At 51.4% G+C, this 21458-nt stretch overlaps 7 protein-coding genes across 7 annotated transcripts; 5 read left to right on the top strand and 2 right to left on the bottom strand.

The window, feature by feature from the left end:
- Nucleotides 1-494: 494 nt before the first annotated feature.
- Nucleotides 495-4814, top strand: KVR01_000258 (uncharacterized protein). Its single transcript, XM_044793147.1, has 4 exons — nucleotides 495-811; nucleotides 878-1243; nucleotides 1355-1868; nucleotides 1946-4814. Exons 3-4 carry the CDS (start codon nucleotides 1514-1516, stop codon nucleotides 3409-3411), a joined length of 1821 nt encoding a protein of 606 aa, XP_044650207.1. The 5' UTR covers nucleotides 495-811; nucleotides 878-1243; nucleotides 1355-1513; the 3' UTR covers nucleotides 3412-4814.
- On the bottom strand, nucleotides 3593-4591 carry KVR01_000879 (uncharacterized protein; the record flags this gene model as incomplete). Its single annotated transcript, XM_044781574.1, has 1 exon — nucleotides 3593-4591. One exon carries the CDS (start codon nucleotides 4589-4591, stop codon nucleotides 3593-3595), a length of 999 nt encoding a protein of 332 aa, XP_044650828.1.
- Nucleotides 4815-5428: 614 nt separating the features above from the next.
- Nucleotides 5429-8070, top strand: KVR01_000553 (uncharacterized protein; the record flags this gene model as incomplete). The annotated part of the gene is made up of 7 exons (XM_044782756.1): nucleotides 5429-5736; nucleotides 5789-6018; nucleotides 6072-6177; nucleotides 6226-6545; nucleotides 6601-6962; nucleotides 7016-7347; nucleotides 7403-8070. Exons 1-7 carry the CDS (start codon nucleotides 5691-5693, stop codon nucleotides 8068-8070), a joined length of 2064 nt encoding a protein of 687 aa, XP_044650502.1. The 5' UTR covers nucleotides 5429-5690.
- A 652-nt stretch (nucleotides 8071-8722) lies between these two features.
- On the top strand, nucleotides 8723-10006 carry KVR01_000724 (uncharacterized protein; the record flags this gene model as incomplete). The annotated part of the gene is made up of 3 exons (XM_044782964.1): nucleotides 8723-9082; nucleotides 9152-9401; nucleotides 9549-10006. 3 exons carry the CDS (start codon nucleotides 8723-8725, stop codon nucleotides 10004-10006), a joined length of 1068 nt encoding a protein of 355 aa, XP_044650673.1.
- Nucleotides 10007-10107: 101 nt separating this feature from the next.
- Nucleotides 10108-10594, bottom strand: KVR01_000819 (uncharacterized protein). Its single transcript, XM_044792079.1, has 2 exons — nucleotides 10415-10594; nucleotides 10108-10320 (listed from the first exon to the last, which is right to left on the bottom strand). The coding sequence occupies exons 1-2, from the start codon at nucleotides 10509-10511 to the stop codon at nucleotides 10214-10216; spliced, it is 204 nt and encodes a 67-aa protein (XP_044650768.1). The 5' UTR covers nucleotides 10512-10594; the 3' UTR covers nucleotides 10108-10213.
- Nucleotides 10595-15601: 5007 nt separating this feature from the next.
- Nucleotides 15602-17436, top strand: KVR01_000670 (uncharacterized protein). The gene is made up of 2 exons (XM_044791208.1): nucleotides 15602-15989; nucleotides 16068-17436. Exons 1-2 carry the CDS (start codon nucleotides 15725-15727, stop codon nucleotides 16631-16633), a joined length of 831 nt encoding a protein of 276 aa, XP_044650619.1. The 5' UTR covers nucleotides 15602-15724; the 3' UTR covers nucleotides 16634-17436.
- Nucleotides 17437-18114: 678 nt separating this feature from the next.
- On the top strand, nucleotides 18115-19703 carry KVR01_001058 (uncharacterized protein). Its single transcript, XM_044785384.1, has 3 exons — nucleotides 18115-18493; nucleotides 18598-18658; nucleotides 18726-19703. The coding sequence occupies exons 1-3, from the start codon at nucleotides 18435-18437 to the stop codon at nucleotides 19158-19160; spliced, it is 555 nt and encodes a 184-aa protein (XP_044651007.1). The 5' UTR covers nucleotides 18115-18434; the 3' UTR covers nucleotides 19161-19703.
- The last annotated feature ends 1755 nt before the right edge of the window (nucleotides 19704-21458 follow it).

Genomic DNA, 21458 nt, shown 5'->3' with positions numbered 1-21458 from the left:
GGAATTATGCATCAGGCCCGAGATCGGCACAAAGAGCACGCGAGTGGTGGGGCGTGGGAATGGTTTTGGTGCACCCCAGAATCCCGAGCTGGTGGTCCCAGGGGCCTGTCGGGTGCCCTTGGCATGGCGTGGAGCCACCACGGAGGAAGGCCAACATGCCAAGATGTCGTGGGATGCGGCTCTTCAAGCCAAGGCGACGGCATCGCTTGGTGTGCTCGGTGCGGTCCGAAAGCGTAGCTGCTGACCGGCAGCGGGACTGCGGGAGTGTGCTGCCACTGATTGTGGTGTGGTGTGACAGTCTGCCCTGTCTGTTTTGACTGCTGACTGCACGCTAGAAGGACGCCACATTCCTTGGATACCTAGGTACCCTGCAAAAACGCTGCAGGTTATCTGCCACTGCAGACGTGGAGAAAGAGGCGAAATAAACTTGGCGAGGGCGCTCAAGATCCGATCTTTACAATGGCCCAGAAACCATCAAGCTTCGGTCAAGGCCGCCTGGCCCCACAGAGCTCGCCACGGGCTGACGGGGTGTTTCGAGGCCGCTGCAGTGCTCGGTGCGCGGTAAAATACTTAAGTACTTACGCATGAAAAATGGGGAGACGGGTTCGTTGTGACCTGCCTGTTGGGGCAGCTGCCATCAGCGATGCTGCATGGACCACCCGACCAGGACGGCAGGAACAGCCTGAGGTAATAGACTACACAGGCACTCCGTACCTACGCAACGTTGTAGGGTTCATGGCTCTTCCCCGTTGATGAGTTTTTGCCCTTCCTTTTGACTCCCTCCCACTCGGCAAGGTTCCGGCCCCAGACTGCAAGTGCCTCTCCACTGCCTCGGCTCATTTTTCGTCGCTAATAAGAATTACGGGCGAGAGGAAAGGAGCGGTCCCCTTGAGTCCCTTGATCAGTCGAGGGCGACGATCACTTTTCGAGTTGGCCTGCCCAGCTGCCTGATTGGTAATCGACGAGCTGCGGGCAATGTCTCGCGCAGTCGCACAGTCGCACTGCTCGCTACGTTGCAGACTGTCTCCGTATCTCATGACCGTGCTCTGCTACGTGGGTCCTGCCTCTCCAGGGACTTGCCTGCTTCCGCCTTCGACCACCCAGGCCCCCCAGGCCCCCAGGCCACCAGGCCACCAGGCCACCCAGAACTGCCAGCCTGCCAGCTTCGACTAATGGCATGACCATCGGCTGCCCGTGACATTCAACCCCCCCGTGGTACGGCCGGCCATCTACCGTGTGTGAGGTAAATTTTATGCGCCGGTATTATTACATCGACGCCGATAAAAGGGGCCCCACCTATCCATGTTTCGTAGTCCTAGATTCTAGAGTTTCCCCATTTGCTAACCATCGTTAGGACATACCTTGGTACACTATTTATGTCAAGAGCTGCCGCCGGAGACTCACACCTCGCCCGGTCGCTGAACTCGTCCCAGTTCCCCTTCGTCATCTCGAGTCTCCCTGGGACTCTTTCAGTTTGGGGCCCCCACACATCGCCCGTCACAGCGCTCCCACCATGGATCACGAATCGAGCGCGGCGGAGCTTCATGCTACCGCGGTCGAGCCTCTCAAGAAGGACCACAAGGACATGGCCGGCGGCATCGAGCCAGTCACCCACGACAATGGCCTCTCGTCCGGCGACGCTGCAAGCTTTGTGACGGCTGACGGCGACGAGCCATCCGACGAGGAGAAGAAGACCCTGCGCAGGGTCGCCGACAAGCTGCCCTGGGCTGCCTTCCTGGTCTGCGTCATCGAGCTCTGCGAGCGCTTCACATACTACGGTCTCTCCGGCCCCTTCCAGAACTACATCTCAAACAGCGCCCACGACGGCCTCCCCGGCGCCATCGGCCTGGGCCAGTCCGGAGCTACGGGTGAGCAGTCCTCGGAATTGCCGAGTTGCACACATGAAAGCACCTTGGGACCTGTTTGCGCTAACAAACCATCTCAGGGTTGACCAATTTCTTCCAGTTTTGGTGCTACGTGACTCCAGTGCTGGGAGCCGTGATCAGTGACCAGTGGCTTGGGAAATACTGGACCATCTTCTACTCGTCACTTATATACATCGTCGGAAACCTCATCCTCTTTTTGACGTCCCTGCCCGTTGCCATCGAGAATGGCGCCGCGCTGGGAGGTCTCGTCGCAGCCATGATCGTCATTGGGCTGGGCACCGGAGGTATCAAGTCCAACGTCTCGCCATTGATCGCCGAGCAGTACGACAACACGGTACCTTTCGTCAAGACCCTCAAGTCCGGTGAGAGGGTCATCGTGGACCCCGCAGCCACCATCAAGCGAATCTACATGATCTTCTACATGATGATCAACATTGGCTCTCTCTCCTCTATCGCTACTACTGAGCTCGAGGCCAACGTTGGGTTCTGGGCCGCCTACCTGCTTCCCTTCCTGATGTTCCTCGTCGGCGTCGCCGTTCTCGTGGCCGGCAAGTCAAAGTACAAGCTGCGCCCTCCTCAGGGCAGTATCATCCCCAAGGCTTTCAAGATCATGTGGATCGCCATGACCCACAAGGGCAACTACGACGCCGCCAAGCCCGAATACCACGAGGAGCTCTGCACCGGCCGCAAATACGAAATCACCTGGGACGGCCTGTTTGTCGAGGAGGTCAAGAGGGCCCTGGTCGCCTGCAAGGTCTTCATCTTCTTCCCCGTCTACTGGGTCGTCTACAGCCAGATGCTCAACAACTTCATCTCGCAGGCCGGCCAGATGAACCTGCACGGCATTCCCAACGACCTCATGCAGAACTGGGACCCCATCACCATCATCATCTTCATTCCCATCTGCGACTACTTCCTCTACCCGATGCTCAACAAGATGGGCTTCAAGATGCTGCCCATCACCCGTATCTTCTGCGGCTTCATGCTCGCCAGCGGCGCCATGGCTTACGCCGCTGGCGTCCAGAAGATGATCTACAACACCGGGCCCTGTTACGAGCAGGTCGCCGCCTGCCCCGCCGCCCTGCGAGATGACGGCACCTACGCGCCCAATGACATCCACGTTGCTATCCAGACCCCCGCCTATCTGCTCATTGGACTCAGCGAGATCTTTGCCAGCATCACTGGCTTGGAGTACGCATTTACCAAAGCCCCCGCGAGCATGAAGTCCTTCATCATGTCTCTCTTCCTGCTGACGAACGCGTTCGGCTCCGCCCTCTCCATCGCCCTCTCGCCTACCGCCGTCGACCCCAAGCTTCTCTGGATGTACACCGGCCTGGCCGTCGCGTGCTTCTGTGCCGGTTGGATCTTCTGGTTCTTGTACAGCAGGTACAACAAGACGGAAGAGTCCATGAACGAGCTCGAGAAATTCACCGAGAAGCCCAAGCGTGTGGGTGAGGAGACGGCGGATCGTGATCTCGAGAAGGTCGCGACCGTGTCTACCACCGCTAGGGCAGGAGGTGAATAAAGGCCGAGGTATCGATGATGATGATGAACAAACAACACACTTATTGCACATACGGGGGATGATGTATGATAGTCACGTTGGTCCTTAATTAATGGCGAAACGATAATGCATATTTGGTCTAAAAACTTTCAAAGTCCTCTCTCTATGCGCCCTCCCTGGAAAGATACCACATCCTCCCCGCTTATTCCCCCTTGCCTAGGCTTTTCGCAACCTCAACATACGAGCCCTTAAGAATATCCTCCACGATCCCCGGCTGCGTCGCCCGCCACCCCAGCTCCGTCACAGCCTTCTGGCTCGAGGCCCTATTCTCAGTAACCAAGAAGTTAACCAAGAACGGCGGCATCTTCCCCATCGCATCCTCCCGCGGCAGATCCACCGCCGGCACGCCCAGCACCGCCGCGACGGCCCCCTGCAGCTCCCGCATCGTGACGCCCGTCTCGGCGGAGGCGTTGTACACCTCCCCGGCGCGGCCCCGCTCGGCGGCGAGCAGATACAGCCGCGCCGCGTCGTCGACGTGCACGGACGTCGTCCGCGTGGCCCCGCCGTCGATATATGTCGCTGCGCCGGCGGCCGCGGCACCGTCCATGAACATCCTGACGCCGCTGCCGCCGCGGCCGTACACGAAGGGGGGGAGGCGCACGCAGAGGGCCCGCACGCCCTGCCCCGCGGCGGCCGCACGGGCGTGGTCCCACGCCTTGTACCGCGCTATCGGGGACTTGAGGTCCAGGGGGCTGTCCTCGGCGGTCTCGCCGCCGTGCGGGTCGGCGGCTGCCGTCATCGTGCCCGAGGTGGTGACGAGTGTCTTCGTCTTGCTGCTGTCTGCCCCGTCGCCCGCGGATGATGATGATGATGATGATGATGCTAGCCCCGCGACCATGGCGTCGACGGCTGCGGCGTCGATGGCTAGGATCTTGTCGTAGGGGGTGTCCATGCCTCCCGCGCCCAGCAGGGGGTCCGCGAGGTGCAGGACCACGTCCGCGCGGGCGGCCTCGGCGCGCAGCACGTCCGGGGTCTCGAGGTCGCCGCGGACGGGGGTCGCGCCCAGCCGGGTGAGGGTTGCGTCCTTGGCCTCGCTGCGGGAGAGGCCGCGGACCGTGTGGCCCTGGCTGATGGCGAGCTCGGTTAGGACCTGGCCTAGGTAGCCGGTTGCGCCGGTCATGAAGATTTGTTTTTGGGACATTTTTTTTTTGTGGTTTTTATTGGCCGTGTGTCTTTGAAGATTCACTTGTTGCTGCCTCTTCTCTCGGGCTGATTAGGTGTGAAAGTTTCGGAGACGAGGTTGGTTAATTGCAGGTGATGGACTGAACTGCGACTGAGCAGGGAAATGTGTTGATTTGAGTGAAGGAAGTTATCGACTGAATGACAATAACATGCTCCCAGGAGCATACTTATAATCCTTCATCTTCAAGTCATTCGACTAAGTGCATCATACAATCCTCCGTATGTTGTCCTACGTCCGTCGTGTAAGCCTTCCACCTTACCACATCCGGCTATCGCTTACCTCCGTGTCCGCTCTAAACCCCGTGGAGGATGATACGGGAGATTTACTAAGAAGCCACTTACTAAGAAATACGGAGTAAGCGGGAATAAGGAGCCGGCTTCCATCAGGTAAATCCATATTGCGTACCTGCATTTATGGGAGTTATTTTGGTAAAGGTGCAGGTGCATCAGTGATGAGAGCGATTGAAATGTGGATGCATTGGTCAGCGGCCATGCCAATTCCCAGTGTCCTTGAATTATGTGCTTGTGACGTCTATTTGGCTTGGACTCCACATCATGAATTATTAATCTATTGTATTTCTTTGCAGCATCTGCAGGCTCCAATCGGTGCTTATTAGTGAGAAGCTGGATTGATGTTTTAGAAACTGCCCAGGTGCCTTTCCATCAAAGCCCGAAGCGAGAACCCCCACCCCTCCCCCCCCACTCAGGTCACTCGGGGTCTAGGGTTACCAGGGCTCACCCACTCAGCTCCGGGGGAATTCCACGGTTCACGGCTTGCAACACAAAGGTCAACAGACCGAGTCCTCTCTCTCTCATATCGGTTCTAATTCACATGGTCTCACTTATTCATAGCTGGATAGGTGAGATATCCCATCCCACTGCAGCACAGCTTTACCCTTTGCCATGAAACCGCGACTTGAGCCTGCCCTTGCGTCACAGCTGTTCAAACTTGTGCACGGCTTTATTAGCCACCTTCCTTTCTTCAACCTCTGAAGCCGCACATCCAATTCAACCAGATCACCTCTTCCTTTTCTTCACTGCCCCATCTTGGATTCATCATGTCTACATTTGACGGCATCATCAAAGAGTTCCAGGGGGTGAGGGGTGAGTACCTAACGGCCCTTGTGTGCAAGTGCTGTTGTTAACCCTCTTCCAGTTGATTACTTCCGAAACGTTGTCGATGACCCTCCACTTGCATGCTTCCTAAGCCACATCCACAGTGACCACATCGCTGGCCTTGACACGTTCAGAGGCCGTCTCGTGTACTGCTCGGCGGCGACGAGGGCGATGCTGTTGAGACTGCAGCGGAAGGCGTCCCGCATCAATTTTGCTCAAGGAGTGCTGGAAACCGAGGAGATCACCTACAAACATCAGAAGAATCGTCTGGTATGTCTCCCCTTCTCTCCATCTCTCGCGATATGTGGCCTGACGCCCCTCAGAAAGCTCTGCCCCTGAATACGCCGACGGATGTTGAACTTACCCCAAACACTACGGTGCGGGTAACACTTTTCGATGCAAACCACTGCCCTGGTGCTGTCATGTTCCGTGAGTGGCAATTTCCCCCGGGCTTGGTGACTCTAGCTGACCGGACAGTCTTCGAGGGAGACGGAAAGGCCGTCCTTTACACTGGAGATATCAGGTGCGAGCCTTGGCATGTTGAGGCCTTGATCCGAAATCCTTGCATTGCAGAGTACGCAGTCAGACGAGATTCAGCACAGCTCAAAACCTTGGACAAGATATATCTGGACACGAGTTTCACCGAAGATGTCCAATTTCAGACGAAGGCCGACGGCCTCCGCGAGCTCCTTGAGAAAGTAGCCCAGTATCCCGATGATACTCTCTTCTATTTCTCTTCTTGGACCTATGGTTACGAGGATGTTTGGATCGCATTGGCCAAGGCCCTTGGTACTCAGGTACATTCCTCACCTGACTTCCTCCCTTTCGGTCGGTGTTGATATTGTCATGCAGATACATGTCGACGACTACAAGATGAAGGTCTACGAGTCACTTCGAGTCAAACACGATAATGATTTTATCCACTTGAGTCCTGAAGCTCCAGCTTTGACTGGCTTCTCCTGCGGAAATCGCTTCCACCCTGGCTGCTTAACTCGAGATCCAAATGTCCGACTACACAGCTGCGAAAAGGGCTCTGGCTGCCCGACCATGCAAAATACGGCGACCAGAAACGTAGTCTGGATCACACCTATCGTTGCTCACCTTCGCAATAATGATGACATGGTCGAGGTGGGCATCGGTGGTGGAGCCGGAGATCTGGAAGATGCCGACCAACTGGTTTTGACCTCTGAAGACCTCGGTCATTGGTTGGAGAGGTAGGAAGTCCCGCTGCTGAATATTCATCCAGAATGCTGACAGAACCATGCAGGATAGCGGCGGACCAAGACAGTCCTGAAGACACCAAACTTCTGCTGCATACTTTCCTGACGAGTGCAATAACAGCCAGACATCCTCTTGTACTTAACATTCCAGAAAGCACTGGATCAACTGAAACCAATGACCTGCTTACCGTATATCGGTCCCTCGTTGCCGCAGCGGAGGAGAACCGAGGGCACAGGTCTTCTACCACATTGAGCAATCGGATAAGATTTCCCTATTCTCGCCACTCCTCATACGGCGAGTTGTGTCACTTAGTCTCAGCTTTCAAACCGAAGGATATCTGGCCGTGCACGGTTGATACCATTCGCTGGATTAAACGAGGTAGGAACATTGACTGTTGTGATCTTCAACTTCTTTGAGCTGACGCTTGATCCAGGGATCACCATCGAGGGACTGTTTGGCGACCACTGCGCGGACAACATCTTCGACCATGACAAGCATATGGCTCAGTTGGCCTCAGAGTTGGGAATTGAGGACAATGAGGAACATGAGACCCAGATTTCTGCGGAATCACGCATTCGGTCATCCCCAGCCGCCGAGATGTCATCTCCCGCAGCTAAAATACTTTCCGCCGCCCAAGACAGAGCCCATGAGCAACTATCTCACCACGATGAGAGTGCAGAACCCAGCCAAGCAAGTACGGCTTCTGAACACCATGAAGATAATGGGAGTAGGAATGAGTCTAGTGGCGATCACTGCACCACTCATGAACATCAGGTCATAGATCTCACCCTCGAAGAATCGGAGGGCAGTCAAGATCCGGCGGCGCAGGAAACACGGAGCCAGTTGCTAAAAAGGAGCTTCGAGAGCTTCGCAGAGGCTGCTGGACCTGTTGAGAGAACAAGGACGCGGGATGAGACTCTAGACGAAGATGACAGCCACCTCCTTGACTCGCAGGAGACTTCCATCTCGGCCTGCGCGCTGGAGACGCGTCGCATTGCCTTCAACTCGGTGCTTCACGAGTCCAACTCTGGTCAGTGGGCGGGTCTCCTGTGCACGACGAATAACCACGTGCGCGAAGAAAGCGAGTTGGGCGAAGAATGATGCTCGTGCCGACATGGATAGCCGGGCCATTGCCTTGGTCGCCTCGGCATCTCCCGAGCGCGTGCGATGCGACCCCCCCGCAGCGCCGAAAAGGCTTGGCATCTGTCATTGCCAGCCTCAATGCAGCTTTGATGGCGGGGACCACGGAGCCGCTGTCCTGGCTGTGGAGAAGGCCTGTCACTAAAAGTCCGGGGCCTGGCGGGCCTCCATTGGATCGCTACAAGCCGTGCGGATTGACCTTTACCGGCTTGGATCATTCCACCGAGCTCTGCTGATCACGAGGCACTTCTCGGTGCAAGCCTGCCGTTTTGGCGCCGGAGACGTGTCCAACGCTCGCGCAGATTGGGTGTGTTATTGCTCTGCAGGAACCATGCTCGTTTATCCGACACGATTTCCGCCACGAGTCACAGCCGTCTGCCATTCACCGCAGCCATTATAGCTTGAATCATGAGGATCGCCTAAATGTAACCTTAATATTACTGCGGCCCGCCTCTAGTGGTCACGATATCTGGTGGAGTTTACAAGAAGGTCAAAGGCGTGCTGCTTGTCCCGCTCGTGATTTTAAACCCCCGAGGTTGCCTGCTTGCATTCCTGCGTTCCGCCCATCAGTCCCTGTAGATCGATGTGTGTTTCCCCCAGACGACACGCGACAATGCCCTCAATACTGAAGACCGTCGGCGCAGCACTGCTGCTTGCCTCTACCTCCCTGGCACTGGTTGCGCGCAGCCCACAACACCTGGATCTCAGGGCTCTCGGGCTACCAGAACGACGGGCTGACCCCAACCTGACGGGTTACCTGGGTGCCTTTTTCCTCGGGGACGAGCCCGATGTGTATTTCTACCTGAGCAATGGGAACGACGCGATCTCATTTAGCGCGCTCAACGGGGGCAAGGCGGTGATCGTGCCTACCAAGGGGACTGGCGGCGTCCGCGACCCGGCAATAGTGCCTGGCGGCGGAGCTGAGGCCGGCAAGAAGTGGTATATCGTCGGGACGGATCTGGACATCGGAAAGGTGTGTTTTACTGTGCCCCACGCGCTGCGGCTTGACACGAGCACTGAAATGATACTGACTGGGTTGCAGACGACTTGGGATGCGGCCCAGAGGACCGGCTCGCGCGGCATCTTCGTGTGGGAGAGCACTGATCTGATCAACTGGAAGAACGAGCGGCTCGTCCAGGTCGAGGATCAGACTGCCGGCATGGTCTGGGCCCCCGAGGCGATCTGGGATGCCAACAAGGGCCAGTACCTGGTCCACTGGGCCTCCAAGTTCTATGCGGCGTCTGACACGGCCCACACCGGCACCCCGTCGAATATCAAGATCCGCTTTGCATGTAAGCAATATTCCCCTCTGTACCACATGTCGAGCAACAAGGCTCGGTGTATTTGCACCGCTCAATGCGTAACGCTCGCCGTGCTCGCACAGCGAGACAGGTCCAGCCGTGCGTCCGAGTAATATGCATACTGATTCAAACCAACAGACACGAGCGACTTCAAGACCTTCAGCGCACCAGGAACCTACATCGACAAGGCCCCAACCAACATCATCGACCTCAACATCCTGCCCTACGGCAGCAGCGAGCCCAACGCCTACCTCCGCTTCCTCAAGGACGAGACGCTCAAGAACGTCTTCGTCGAGTACTCGACGACGGGGCTGAACGGCACCTGGACCCGCCCCGGCGGCGACGGCGCCTACATCCGCACGCAGACCGAGGGCCCGGCCTCGTACTGGGACAACAAGGCCGCGGGCAGGGTGAACCTACTCGTCGACTACTACGGCGGCAACGGCTACGCGCCGGTCTACACCACGAACCCGAGGAGCAACAGCGGCTGGGCTAATGCTAGCACTGCGAACTTCCCCGGCGGCCTGAGGCACGGCGCTGTGCTGCCTATCACCGCGGCGCAGTACAGTGCTCTCAGCGCAGCGAAGTGGTCGTAGTTGGAACTGCCAGGGGGTCTGGCGAGCAGTGCGTGGGCTTATCGGGCTTCTCACGCATGTACTGGTAATCGGGGACACTGTGTCTGGGTGTATGGAGTATTATTTAGTTGTAAATATTTGAACGCTCTCGTACACATGTCCCTCCTTTGAATAATACATAGTGATTAATCCGTTGACAGTCGTGCTATCATTCATCCTCCCGCAGGCTTAGTTACCGCCGGGGATCTTCTCGTTGACCTTCTTGTTGATGGAGTTGCTGATAGTGCTGTTGGCTGACGAGGGGATGCCGGCCTTGCTGGTCGAGCTGCTGACCTCTGTTGTTGGACAAGTTAGCGTGCAGGAAGTGACAAAACGATCGGCGCGGCTGTTGGCGACGGATTGATGGGGGGGGGGGGAGTGGTTTCATACGCTGGTTGACGGCATTGTCGGCTGAGCGCTCGAAGCTGTTGCCGGGCTGGGCGTCCTTGCCGAGCTTGTTTTGAGCGGCGTTCTTGAGGGAGTCCATGATGTTGGATTTGTGTTTGGCGACTGTTGACGGAATGTGCAAATGAGTTTGTAGCTGGAGTTGTGGATTGGAGTAGGCTTGTGAGTCTGATTATGCTGAGTATCAATTACTTGCTCGAGAGGCTAGCATTTTGGATTCTTATATAGATCTACGAATGGTTGCCATTTTTCTCGTCACATTGAGAGCAAGTTGAATGGATACCTCAGTATGCTGTCATCCGGCTTCCGTCATTGTGCGCAAAACCCCAATCCACTTTTTTCTGGTCAAGACGGCCGCTGCGTTGCTGCACCTTTGGTTTTTCGGTATCACTCTGTGGCAACATGACCATTTCTTGTAAGTATCAAGGCAGTGCATGCAAGACTTGGGGTGAGGGGATACGTCACAGTCATATGCGAGAAGTAATTTCAACCCTGAGATGACATCAAACGACCCGCGCGAGCCCTGGTATGCTGTCGCGGCTCTGCAAGCCATATGAAATCATTGTGGGTCTCACGGCTAGAAGTGCCGACTTCACCCAAAAGGTATCTCCATTATGACGAACAAGTTTACGCATCAAGAATTTGCCTGCTTGATATAAACTAGATCCTCAAAAGGTGTATCGAGGTTATAGGTTTACGTTAAATCTTGAGGTAGCGATCAAGGGGTCTGGCAGAAACATTGTGCATTGTGCCGTGGTTCCGAGAATGTGGTTACTACTGGCCTGCCAGAGTTTTCGATACCTAGGTAGCCACGGTTGCTCAAAATGTAGAATGCACCATCTATCTCTTTCAGCTTCAACTGTACCTAGGTACCTAGGTAGGTAATATTGTGATAAGAGGTGTGAACTAGCATATTACAAGTAACGTCCCCAGCCCACATTCTAACTATCCCCTAATTCCAACTACCTCCTCCTTTAACTACCCCTTTACTTTAACTCTATCTATATTATTACTACTATTTTATCCTCCTTAATAATTAAAGTTTTTAATTAATTATTTTTATTATTTTCTTTAAATATTTATTTAACCTTAATTTAAGTCTATTAAATTACTTTAATATTTATAAATAATTTATTAAAATTAAATTAAACCTTTTTTTAAATTAATCTATTAACTTTTAATTAATATTTTAATTTTTAAATTTTTTATAAATATTATTAAATTAATATCTTTTAATCTTAATTCTTTAAAATTTTATAAAAGAAATTATTATATAAAATTTAAATATTTATTATAAATATATTTAATTACTATATTATATAACTTTTATAATTATTTAAAGGTTATAAAATAATTCTTTAAAGTTAATAAAAATACTATTTAATATAAAAATATATATTATTTTATTTAATAATAATTTTTTATTTTTTATTTTAATAATTTATTAATTTGTAATAAAATATATATTAAAGACTTTATATTTAAAAATAATTATAAATTAATTATTTATTATTTAAATTAAATATTTAATTTTATAAAAGTTTTAATATATACTTTATAATAATAATAAAAACCTTTTTTATAATTATTAATAAAAATTATAATTACTTTAATATTATAAATACTTTTAAAAATAGTTTTAAATAAATTAAAAATTAATATATTAAAAATTAAAATATATATAAATTAATAATTAATAAAAATAATATAAATATTATTTAAAAATATTTTTATATAAAGTTAATTATAATATATATATATAGTATTTATTAATTATAAAAGGTATTATTTAAATAAATCTTTTAATATAGTTTAAAAGAAAAACTTTTTTAATTACTTAATTATAATAGAGTTTTTATTTAATTTTTTTATTATTATAAACTATTAGTTTATATAATTTTTAAAAATTATAAAAACTACTATTATTATATATTTAATCCTTTAAAATAAAAAAGTTTAAAAACTTATTTATAATAGATATATATTTTATAAAAAAGTTTATATATATAAATTAAAATTCTTTTAAAATAATTTATTATTTTTAAATAATTAATTATAAATATTATTTTAAATTTTTTATTAATTTTTTATTAATATTTTAATAATTATTTAGTTTAATAGTTTTTATAATAAATAGTTATATTAAATTAAACTATATAAATATATTCTTTTTATTATTATTTTTAATTATTTTATTTTAATTTATTAATATTTATAATTTTTAAAAATAAAATAATAAATTAAAAAATCTTTAATTATTTTTTAATAAAAATATTAAAAAAGAAATTATTTAGCTTATTAAAGTTTATATTTCTTAATAAATTAAAATATACTTTAAACTATTTTAATTAATTAAAATAATATTAATTAATTTTTAAATATTAAAAAATTAATAAAATTTATAAATAATAAATTTATTTTATATATTAAAAATAATTATAAAATATAATATATAAAATATATTAAATTTTAAAAACTTTTTATATAAATATTTTATTCCTAATTATTATAAATATATTATAGATTTTTTTTTATATTTCTTTATAGTAATTAGAATAATATTTAAAGAAAGTTTAATAATTAAAAAAAAATTCCTTATAAAGTTATAGGGGGGTATAGATAAAGTAGGGATAAATGTGTATATATATAAATATAGGTATAGGGTAGTTGGATTTAGGGAACTATTAGAATGTGGGCTGGGGACGTTAGGTATTCTCTATGAAATAGCGGCATTAAGTGGTGTGAAATGATAGCATCCCTTCATACGGGAAATTTGGTATCGACCAGCAGATCTTGATTGACAGATGGATTATCAAACTGTTCGAACACTACGAATATAAATACTCGATTAAGCACTTCGCACAGGACGACCTATGCCAGAAGGATTAGGAAAGACAAGATGAAGGCCAACTGATCGGTTGCTCAAAGAATCCATTGTAGTAGTGGGGGTTGCGTAACATACAGGCACCTTCCTTCAGATTGACAGGGTACATAGGTACCTCTCCTAACTGTCAATCGACTCGCTGCGATGGGAATGCGGGGACTGGTACAGCCTAGATCTGGAATTTGTCCCGTCATTTTAGAACTCGGGAATTGTTCCCGAGCTCAAAGCGATACTGTCATTCTTTGGTTCTCATTCCGTGACGGAGTGATACTCAGTCACAGACACATGCTGCGTTCTCTACCGAGGTGGTGATGCTGGCCCCGTGCTGGCAGATACACAATCGTGTCCAGCCCGACCTTGCCAGACACGAAGAATTGCCCCTGGCACAAATAATATTTGCTAATAGAATTATTCGGTTCGTACCGCAGTGTTCGAGGCCCTCTTAACCGCCGAGCAACATGCATGCTTGGTGTGTCAGACTAACAGCTTCCCGCTTATCAAAGCTGGGTGATAACCTTGGAACTAAGGGTACCAGTCTATATAGGAATGCAAGTGCCTTGTTTGCCACTGGTTGGATATCTTCCGAGTGTAGTGCTTGCACGTGGAGTATACCTGTCGACATATAGTGTGATTGTGCCCGTATTAGCGCCTGAGGCAATATTTTGTCGAAAAGCTTAGATATTGTTCATCTGCAGGTTATTGCTTTTCTTCGGCTCAGCCACAATCCGTATAAACTCAATAGACTTGTAAAAGTGGCCTCATTTGCCCTCCTCGCAAGACGAAACAACGGTGCAGCTTGGAGCTCATGGCTGAGTTTGAAGAATCGACTTCTCGATGCCTGATGTGCTGGCAGTCGTATTCTCAACAAAAGCATAAAATTTCCTCATGTAATACGAGCGAGAGCGAACACGGAAAAAGTTGCACACGAGCATAACCAGCCTTACAATGTGTGGCCCTTACCCTTGAGGCTCCTCTAGGAAAAAGACCCCTGCCCGTGAGGCATCACATCGTAGATCACTAAGATTACAAGAGCCATCCCGGATGCAAATGTGCTCACGGAGCTGATACCGTACCAGAATCGCATTCTCTCGCTTGAAAGCCGTGGCGTCCTCGAACACCTGAAGGGAAAGGATAGTCCCGGTGGAAGGCGCCGGGCCGTCATCGACTCGGGACGAGTCCTCAACACATCACACCCAGTGACCAAGAGAGTCCATCGTGGGCAAGGTCGGACCAGGAAAGGCGGCGCCAGCGCACGAATCACCGCATGACACGGCACGGAAACGACCAGGGCCGCCCGGTGTCTGGGGCGGCTTGGCAAGGTTCCCGGTCCATGCGAATCCAGGCCGGAGCGCGATACTTTACAACTAAAGAACGCGGAAAGGTGCGGCGTGGTCGTGGGGGAGGCGAGAAAATTGAATTGGACCCAAGAAGGAGAATAAAAGGGCCCAGACAGATGCAGCTCTGTTGCCGGTCCGCGACCTTGTCGCCCGTGACGGCGCGGAACATTGCGACGCGGCGAGGTCGGGGTTAGATTGGGTCACCGTCCGAAGTTTTATTAGGCGAGCCAAGCCTGATCCACGGCGGCCTTGTTCGCTCGCCTGTTCGCTTGCGGCGGTGGCTGTCTGCATTGACCGTGTTTGAGCAAATCGGGAGGAACTCTAGGCCACATTTCGCACCTTTTGTCCTGGGTTGTGCCTGGGTTCGCTGGGCCCCGTGCATGGCGAGACTGGCAGGACTGGACGATTTCGACATTCCGTGCTGCAGATCAGCTGGCGGATGACGTCTTCCTGCACGAGGTGCAGCATGAGAACGTGCACAGTCGCCTTGGACCCTGATAGAGTTATCATGCTCTCCAGAACAAAAGGTCTGGTGCTTACGATACGGCCGTCTCACGATGCTCAAGTGCTGGGTACGAGGCATCACCGCCGGCTCCCTCCCGAGGTCTGTCCCTGGGGGCTGGGCCGCGCCGACGAGGAACGCAACAACGTGTGCACATGTAGCCGACTCGCTAGCCCCGTTAACCCTCTATGGTCAATCATGCATACTAGCCCAATCGTCCAGCCCCATGTGCAAGCGTCAGTGGCAGTGTTGACTTGTTAGAGTCGGCGCGTGCTGCATATATGCCAAGGATATATGCCGGGCTGGGATCCCCCGTAGTAAGGCTGCCATCACAAGAGACCGGCGCCCAGCCACGGCCAGTTCTCTGAGGGAAATGCCTGGTTCTTTTAGCAGAAGGCAACACGCCTGTGTCACCTCAGGCCTTGTTATAATGTCCTGGCTGGTGCCGCTCCGTTGCGGTGTGCTCGAGCGGTATCCCGTCTTCGGCCTCCTCATCCGTTTCTTTCTCCACCCATGGGTCCACAGCCTCTGAGCGATTCCAGATCACCGAGCAGGTGATAAAGCCAGTAAACATGGCGAGGGGAGCAAAGAACGTCCTGCAGACCTGGTGGTCGAATGTCTCCAAGCCGAACTTTCGGGAGACATCCGAGGACGCGCCCGGCCTGCCGCTGAGCAACTATACCACATCTGAACGCCAGACGCCTCCCGGAGTCCGCCTCCCGGACAAGAGGGTGCCGAGCTCACACCTGACTCTGCACCAGTTCTTGTATATCGCCGGCTCGCATGGCATCGGCGCCCTGATCATCTCGGGCGGGATCAACTTTGCCCTCGCCTATGGTGAGTCTATTCTACCGAGCCTCTGCACCATCCCCGTAATGCCTGACTGCTCGTGAAGGAAGCTGACGGTACCAACAGCCATGTACACCACAACGGATGACCCAATAAGGCTATGGCAGTTCCCCAACACGCTGGCTGGTGACACGGCCGTGACCATCATCGTGCAGTGCCTGATGACATGGATGATCGAGATGTTCATCGTGAACCGGGACCTGCGCAAGGGCAACATCCAGCCGATAGGCTTCATCTCGGAGCCCAGCTCGACGGAGCGCCTGAGCCGCTGCATCCGCTGGTTCATGCTGCTCGACCAGTCGAAGCAGCTGCGCAAGCGGCGGGGGAGCATAAAGCGCAAGGCGCTGTACGTGCTCGCGCAGGCCGTCCGGGCCCTCATGGTGGCCTTCGTCAGCTTCTGCATCCTGTTCGGCCCGTCCGTCGGGATCCTGACCGCCGTCGGGTCCAAGGTCGGCGCTGGCGGCGATTGGGTCTACGCCTCGCGTTGGGCACCAGAGATCTTCAAGCTGGTCCTCGGCGGGGTGCTGGCGGTCATGACGACGCCGTTTTTTGCCATGTTCTGGATGGTCAAGTGCGGTTGGAACGGGGGCATCCACGAGGCTGTTATGATTAACGGGAACGAGTACAAGTAATGAGAGACGTCATGGGACATGACGGGAACAGGACGAAATTACGACGGAATGAGACGTGAACATGACACGACCTCACAATACGACAGAACGACATGATAGAATCGATTACCTTTCCTCCTCCACACAGCACGAAACCATGATGGAAAACTTTTCCGAGCACGGGGGGTCGAGCGGAAATGAACGGCGTCGTAACGGCAACCGTGGGGGATGGAACCACAGCATTGAACATGCCCGCGAGCCCGGGTTGCGGGCGACGCGGGCCGGCGCGGTTACGGCGTCGACGTTTTGACGTTTTATGACCCTTACTCTTTTGTTCCAAGACAGGGCCCGGGGAATTCGCCCGGCTCACGTTGGACATCTGCCGGTGGTTGGTCTCGCAGGCTCGAGTCGGACCAGGCCCGGTCACGGCTGCCTTGGCGTGTCGTGATGGCGAACTCTGACACCCACCGTTGGCGAAGCCTATGATCATATTCAGCGAGTCGCATCTGAGCTTGCAGGTAGAGCGAGAGGAAGGGGCTTTGAAGAGACAGGGAGAGAACAGGAACAAACCGGGGAGAGCATCCACAATTCATGTCACGGGTCATGCTCGCTGAGCGGGGGGAGATACTAGACTTTAGCTTATCACGACCGAAGAGAATGAGGGCATCCAGCTTGCCGATCCTCACAGTCCTCATCCCCGCCTTTGTTAGCCCACATGCCCCTGACATGAGATGGTCGGGTTCCTTGATAGAGCCAGGTCCTGTGACGCTTGGCTGGCGCGGAAGATAGCCCAGTTTGAGGATTCGAGCTGTCGAGTTGGCAACGACCCAGTTGCCAGCCCTCTGCAGGTTCTTGGTTCTTCAAGTGGCTGGTGGCTGGACGAGCAGGGGAGTTCTTAGTCGTGCTCGGACGGGGTTCATGTTGGTGCTTGCAGCAACGAGGTTGCATTAGCAGCAACGGTTTGCGACTCGATGAGGGCAACATGGCCGCGGGAAGAGCGTCCCTTGCACTAGGCCGCAGCCCCGCCGCTCCGCAATTGGCTACAGGCCCGCAGTTGGAGGGCTGGAGGGTTGCCCACAGCCCCGTAGCGCGCTCTCCCCCTGCAGTTCTCGTCTGTTTCGTTTCAAGACCCGTCCTCTCCCCTCACCTGCTGCACAAGATACGCACAAGCTTCAGCAGTGAGACAGATTCCCGCATACCTCCCGCATACTTTCATGTATGGACAGGCTGACGGGCAGAATCTGGCCCGGGCAGAGACGGACATTGGACGAAAGATGGGCAAGATCCGTTGGGCGCACAGACGGGTGATAAGATGCGGGATGTGGTATTGTGACAGAAGTCGAGGGGGGTCGCTTCTGGGGCCTGCATATGCGGTCAGTGCTCTGCATATTATTGGCGCAGGCTGCGGCAGAAGCTCAACGAACTGTCCGAACGAGAAGGCCATCTTGGTTTTTTAACCCAGTTCTCGCAAGCCTCGCTCGGATGGTCTCCACAATGTTGACGCCACATGGGACGGGCCCTGGAATGATTCAATAGTTAGTTGTGTTGTGATATAAGTCGGCATGGTGGACGACCTGCCAGTCAGCCACCTGCGCCGTCTGCTTTTGATCCAACTATCCCGGCTCTTGGACTGCTGTACTGATCTTCACCATTGTGCCACCGTCTTCACCCTCCTTCGGCCTGACATCAACCCTTGACGTCTCATACCGCTTCTTGTCTCAGAAACGCCGCCTGTGTTTCTTCACCGTTGACGATATCACCCGTAGTCAAGCCTCTCGGCCTAATCAATACCCACCCTTCATCGCCGGCGCTCTAGCCTACCATGGTTCGTGTGTGGCTGCGCCACCTCTTCGGAGAAACGAGGAAAAAGTCGCTACCAAAGTAATAATACCACCCCCATATGTCTATTGATCGCGGGCCGTCTTGCCATCGGGCATCCGGTAGCCGGGTCTGTCCATCGGAGCACATTAGCTAACGCCACATAGATCGAGCGATCCAACCTTCTCACCTGTATTTGAACAGCCTGTCGTCAACTCAACGCCCATGGTAGGAGACCCCCTCAGAATTGATCCATGCACCCAAACACATCATAATACTGACTGTGAAACAACAGTGGCGCTCAAGCCTTCGCCTGGCAAATCTACCAACCCGCGTCGACTACGACGATGAGCAGGACGAGGACGAGGAGTATGACGAGGTAGCCGACTTTCAACCAATGTGGTATTACAAGACATCACCCCACCCGCCAGGCTGTGATTGCTGCATCGAGGGCACAGGCTTCCCGCGGCCGCCCTCGTCGGTCCTCAGCGGCTCAGATTATGCCGGCCACCGCCGCAAGACATCCCGGGCCTCAACACACATATCGACCGCCTCGGCCGACAGTGAGCGCTCCAGCTCCAGCCCGGGCATAGTCAAAGACCATATCGCCGTCCCTGCACCTGCACCTGACACAAACGTCCGGCTGCGCCGTTCCGTGAGCTCGTTCGGCCTCAGGATGAAGAAGAGCATGGGCTCCCTGAACAGGAGGCCGAGCGGGATGCTGCGGTGAATGTGATCCGAGTCTTGCATGGACTGGCTGCTGATGTGAAAATGAGTCAATGTATGAGATGTATGACCACGCCCATGGACACGATTGCATTAGAGGGGACGGCAAAAGAAAGGTAAAAAGATTTGGGCCGGTTGTGATGATAACGAATTGTATGAGACACGTAAACGCTCAAGACCCAGCGTTTAAAAAAACATACGATGTCGATAACGATGGTTAAATTACGATAGGTGATGGTGCCCCTTAGCCTTGTCTGCGCGTCGCAAGGCTAAGCCTGAGGCTACACGCACTTATCGTATTTTAACCATTGTTGTAGACACCGTATGTTTTTTAAACGCGGGGTCTTGAGGGTTTACCACCATGGGTATGAAGGCGCTATGTATGTCCTCGGACGTGTGCGGAATAGAAGCGGCAAGAGTTTCTGGGGCTGAAATTGTAAATATTGGAGATTAGGATGAGGTATATTACACATTTCCCCAGAGTTGGGTAGGAGAATGAGAGACACATACGCATCGGTGTTCCCTACCACGAAGTAACTGACCACGAGATAACTGTCAACTTGGTTGTGGTCGCATAGTTCCTATCTGCACTGTGAGTCTAATGTGTTAGATGTAAATCGATAATTGGAAATGGAAAGATCAAAGCGAGGACAAAGGATATCTCATAGGCGTTGTGCCAACTCTGATCTAGTGAGACTTGTAGTCGTACAGGCATATTCACACGATACTGTCTTTAGTATCGACAGGACGACGATTCCGATGTTGCGAGTTGTTTGTTGCCATCTAGGAAAAAACAAAGGGATTCTGGATCTGAACTTATTAGTTGCTTTGTGAAGCCAACCCAACGCCAGTCGGTTCCGCGCCCTGGCCAGTGAAGTTTGAATAAATCCGCGAAGTGAGCATCGCGAAAGAAGGAAACTGAGGACTGAAAAACTCTCGGAGAAAGTTGGTAGCAGTTTTTCGGCTGCTGCCGTGAAGCCCAAGTGACGTCTCATCGCTCAGAAATTAGTCGCTGACGGCAATGGCGGCTGGGAGCCGCCGCACACATCAAGACAAAATTACAGACTGCTCTGCTATCGCAGCGCTATCGCAGACCGTTTTTCTTCTCCATGATGCTGACATCATAATGTGGGTGGGGCAGGATCATTGATATGATCCGCCCATGAAGGACCAACCCTTCCAAGGTTCCGAGGTTTTGAGCCGCGCCAGTCCTGTAATCTTGTCCCGCTCCTGGACCCCTGTATCCTCAAACAAAACGCCCCTCTCTCATGCTCGCTGCCATCCAGGAGCTCAACGATAACTGCATTGTTCCTAGCTGTGTTGACCCTCTCTAGTAGCAACCCGGTCTAGGTGTTTCAAGGCCGGGCAACGCCCGAAATGACGGCCAGAGCTTACTTACCTTAGGGCCGGGTCGCGTGGGACCCAGAAAACAGTTTTTCCGCGTGTGCAAGGCAAAACGAGGCCCACTGCATTAATTAAATGTTCACTCACCGGTCCAGTCCCGGCCGATAGCCCCTTTAGCCCCTGGGCGAATCGCCCGAGATCGTCATCTCCATCAATGTTCCGTTGCCAAGCTTCGTACCAAGCCTGTCGCCAAGAGATATCCCCAGATTTCGTAGATCTTGATGTCTTGGCGGTGCTTGATGCCCTCAATACGATTTTCAATGTCCGTTTGAGAAGGGGTCACTTTCAAAATCCTGAACGAGGGGTGAGTATTGGTAATCCGGCAGGTTCTAGTCAGTACCTCGACAGGAACATGACCGAGGAACCCCTATTCATGTGCCCTTCTCGCCCCGGTTAGACTCGTAAGCATTCATTACGCTGAAACAGGCACGCAGGAAACAATTGCCCGAGTGGGCGCCCGAATTCGCGCCGGCCAAGATGACTGCGCTACTGAGTACGTGTATTGGTGGTGTCTTGAGTCGAATCCGACCCATCCACCTGCATGTCGTCGACTCCATCGCCAGATTCGGTGCCGAATTCCCGTCCCAACATTGAAGCCAGTACTTTTGGGGGGATGAGCCAACACTGCCGTTAGAACCCGCCAGTCCTTTGGCGCGAGGGGGTTGGTGCATGGCCTTTGTGTCTGTATGTGTAACTACATACGAACATACATATAAATCAGTCTCTCACCTCTGTGGTTGTCTGCTTTGCCAAACCACTTCAAAAATCATCATTCCAACATCTTTACCATTCCTTCATTCTTTTGTCGAGGACTTCCTCGTTGACACTCATTCACTTCATTGACTGAAGATACAATTCTTGCCAATCCTTCATCCATTTCCAAAGCTGGTCTGAACTG

Source organism: Diaporthe batatas, assembly GCF_019321695.1.
Source record: "Diaporthe batatas strain CRI 302-4 chromosome Unknown Contig00001, whole genome shotgun sequence".
NCBI lineage: Eukaryota > Fungi > Ascomycota > Sordariomycetes > Diaporthales > Diaporthaceae > Diaporthe > Diaporthe batatas.
The sequence above is the reverse complement of the archived record's forward strand: the minus strand, read 5'-3'. Positions and strand labels throughout refer to the sequence as shown.

Bases quoted from the DNA above. Each gene is read 5' to 3' on its own strand.
- KVR01_000258 (XM_044793147.1), top strand. From the start codon at position 1,514: ATGGATCACGAATCGAGCGCGGCGGAGCTTCATGCTACCGCGGTCGAG. The intron at 1,869-1,945 runs GTGAGCAGTCCT...AAACCATCTCAG, and splicing joins GGGCCAGTCCGGAGCTACGG to GGTTGACCAATTTCTTCCAG.
- KVR01_000819 (XM_044792079.1), bottom strand. From the start codon at position 10,511: ATGGACTCCCTCAAGAACGCCGCTCAAAACAAGCTCGGCAAGGACGCC. The intron at 10,321-10,414 runs GTATGAAACCAC...GTCCAACAACAG, and splicing joins CGACAATGCCGTCAACCAGC to AGGTCAGCAGCTCGACCAGC.
- KVR01_000670 (XM_044791208.1), top strand. From the start codon at position 15,725: ATGGCGAGGGGAGCAAAGAACGTCCTGCAGACCTGGTGGTCGAATGTC. The intron at 15,990-16,067 runs GTGAGTCTATTC...CGGTACCAACAG, and splicing joins CAACTTTGCCCTCGCCTATG to CCATGTACACCACAACGGAT.
- KVR01_001058 (XM_044785384.1), top strand. From the start codon at position 18,435: ATGGTTCGTGTGTGGCTGCGCCACCTCTTCGGAGAAACGAGGAAAAAG. The intron at 18,494-18,597 runs GTAATAATACCA...AACGCCACATAG, and splicing joins AGGAAAAAGTCGCTACCAAA to ATCGAGCGATCCAACCTTCT. The intron at 18,659-18,725 runs GTAGGAGACCCC...GTGAAACAACAG, and splicing joins TCGTCAACTCAACGCCCATG to TGGCGCTCAAGCCTTCGCCT.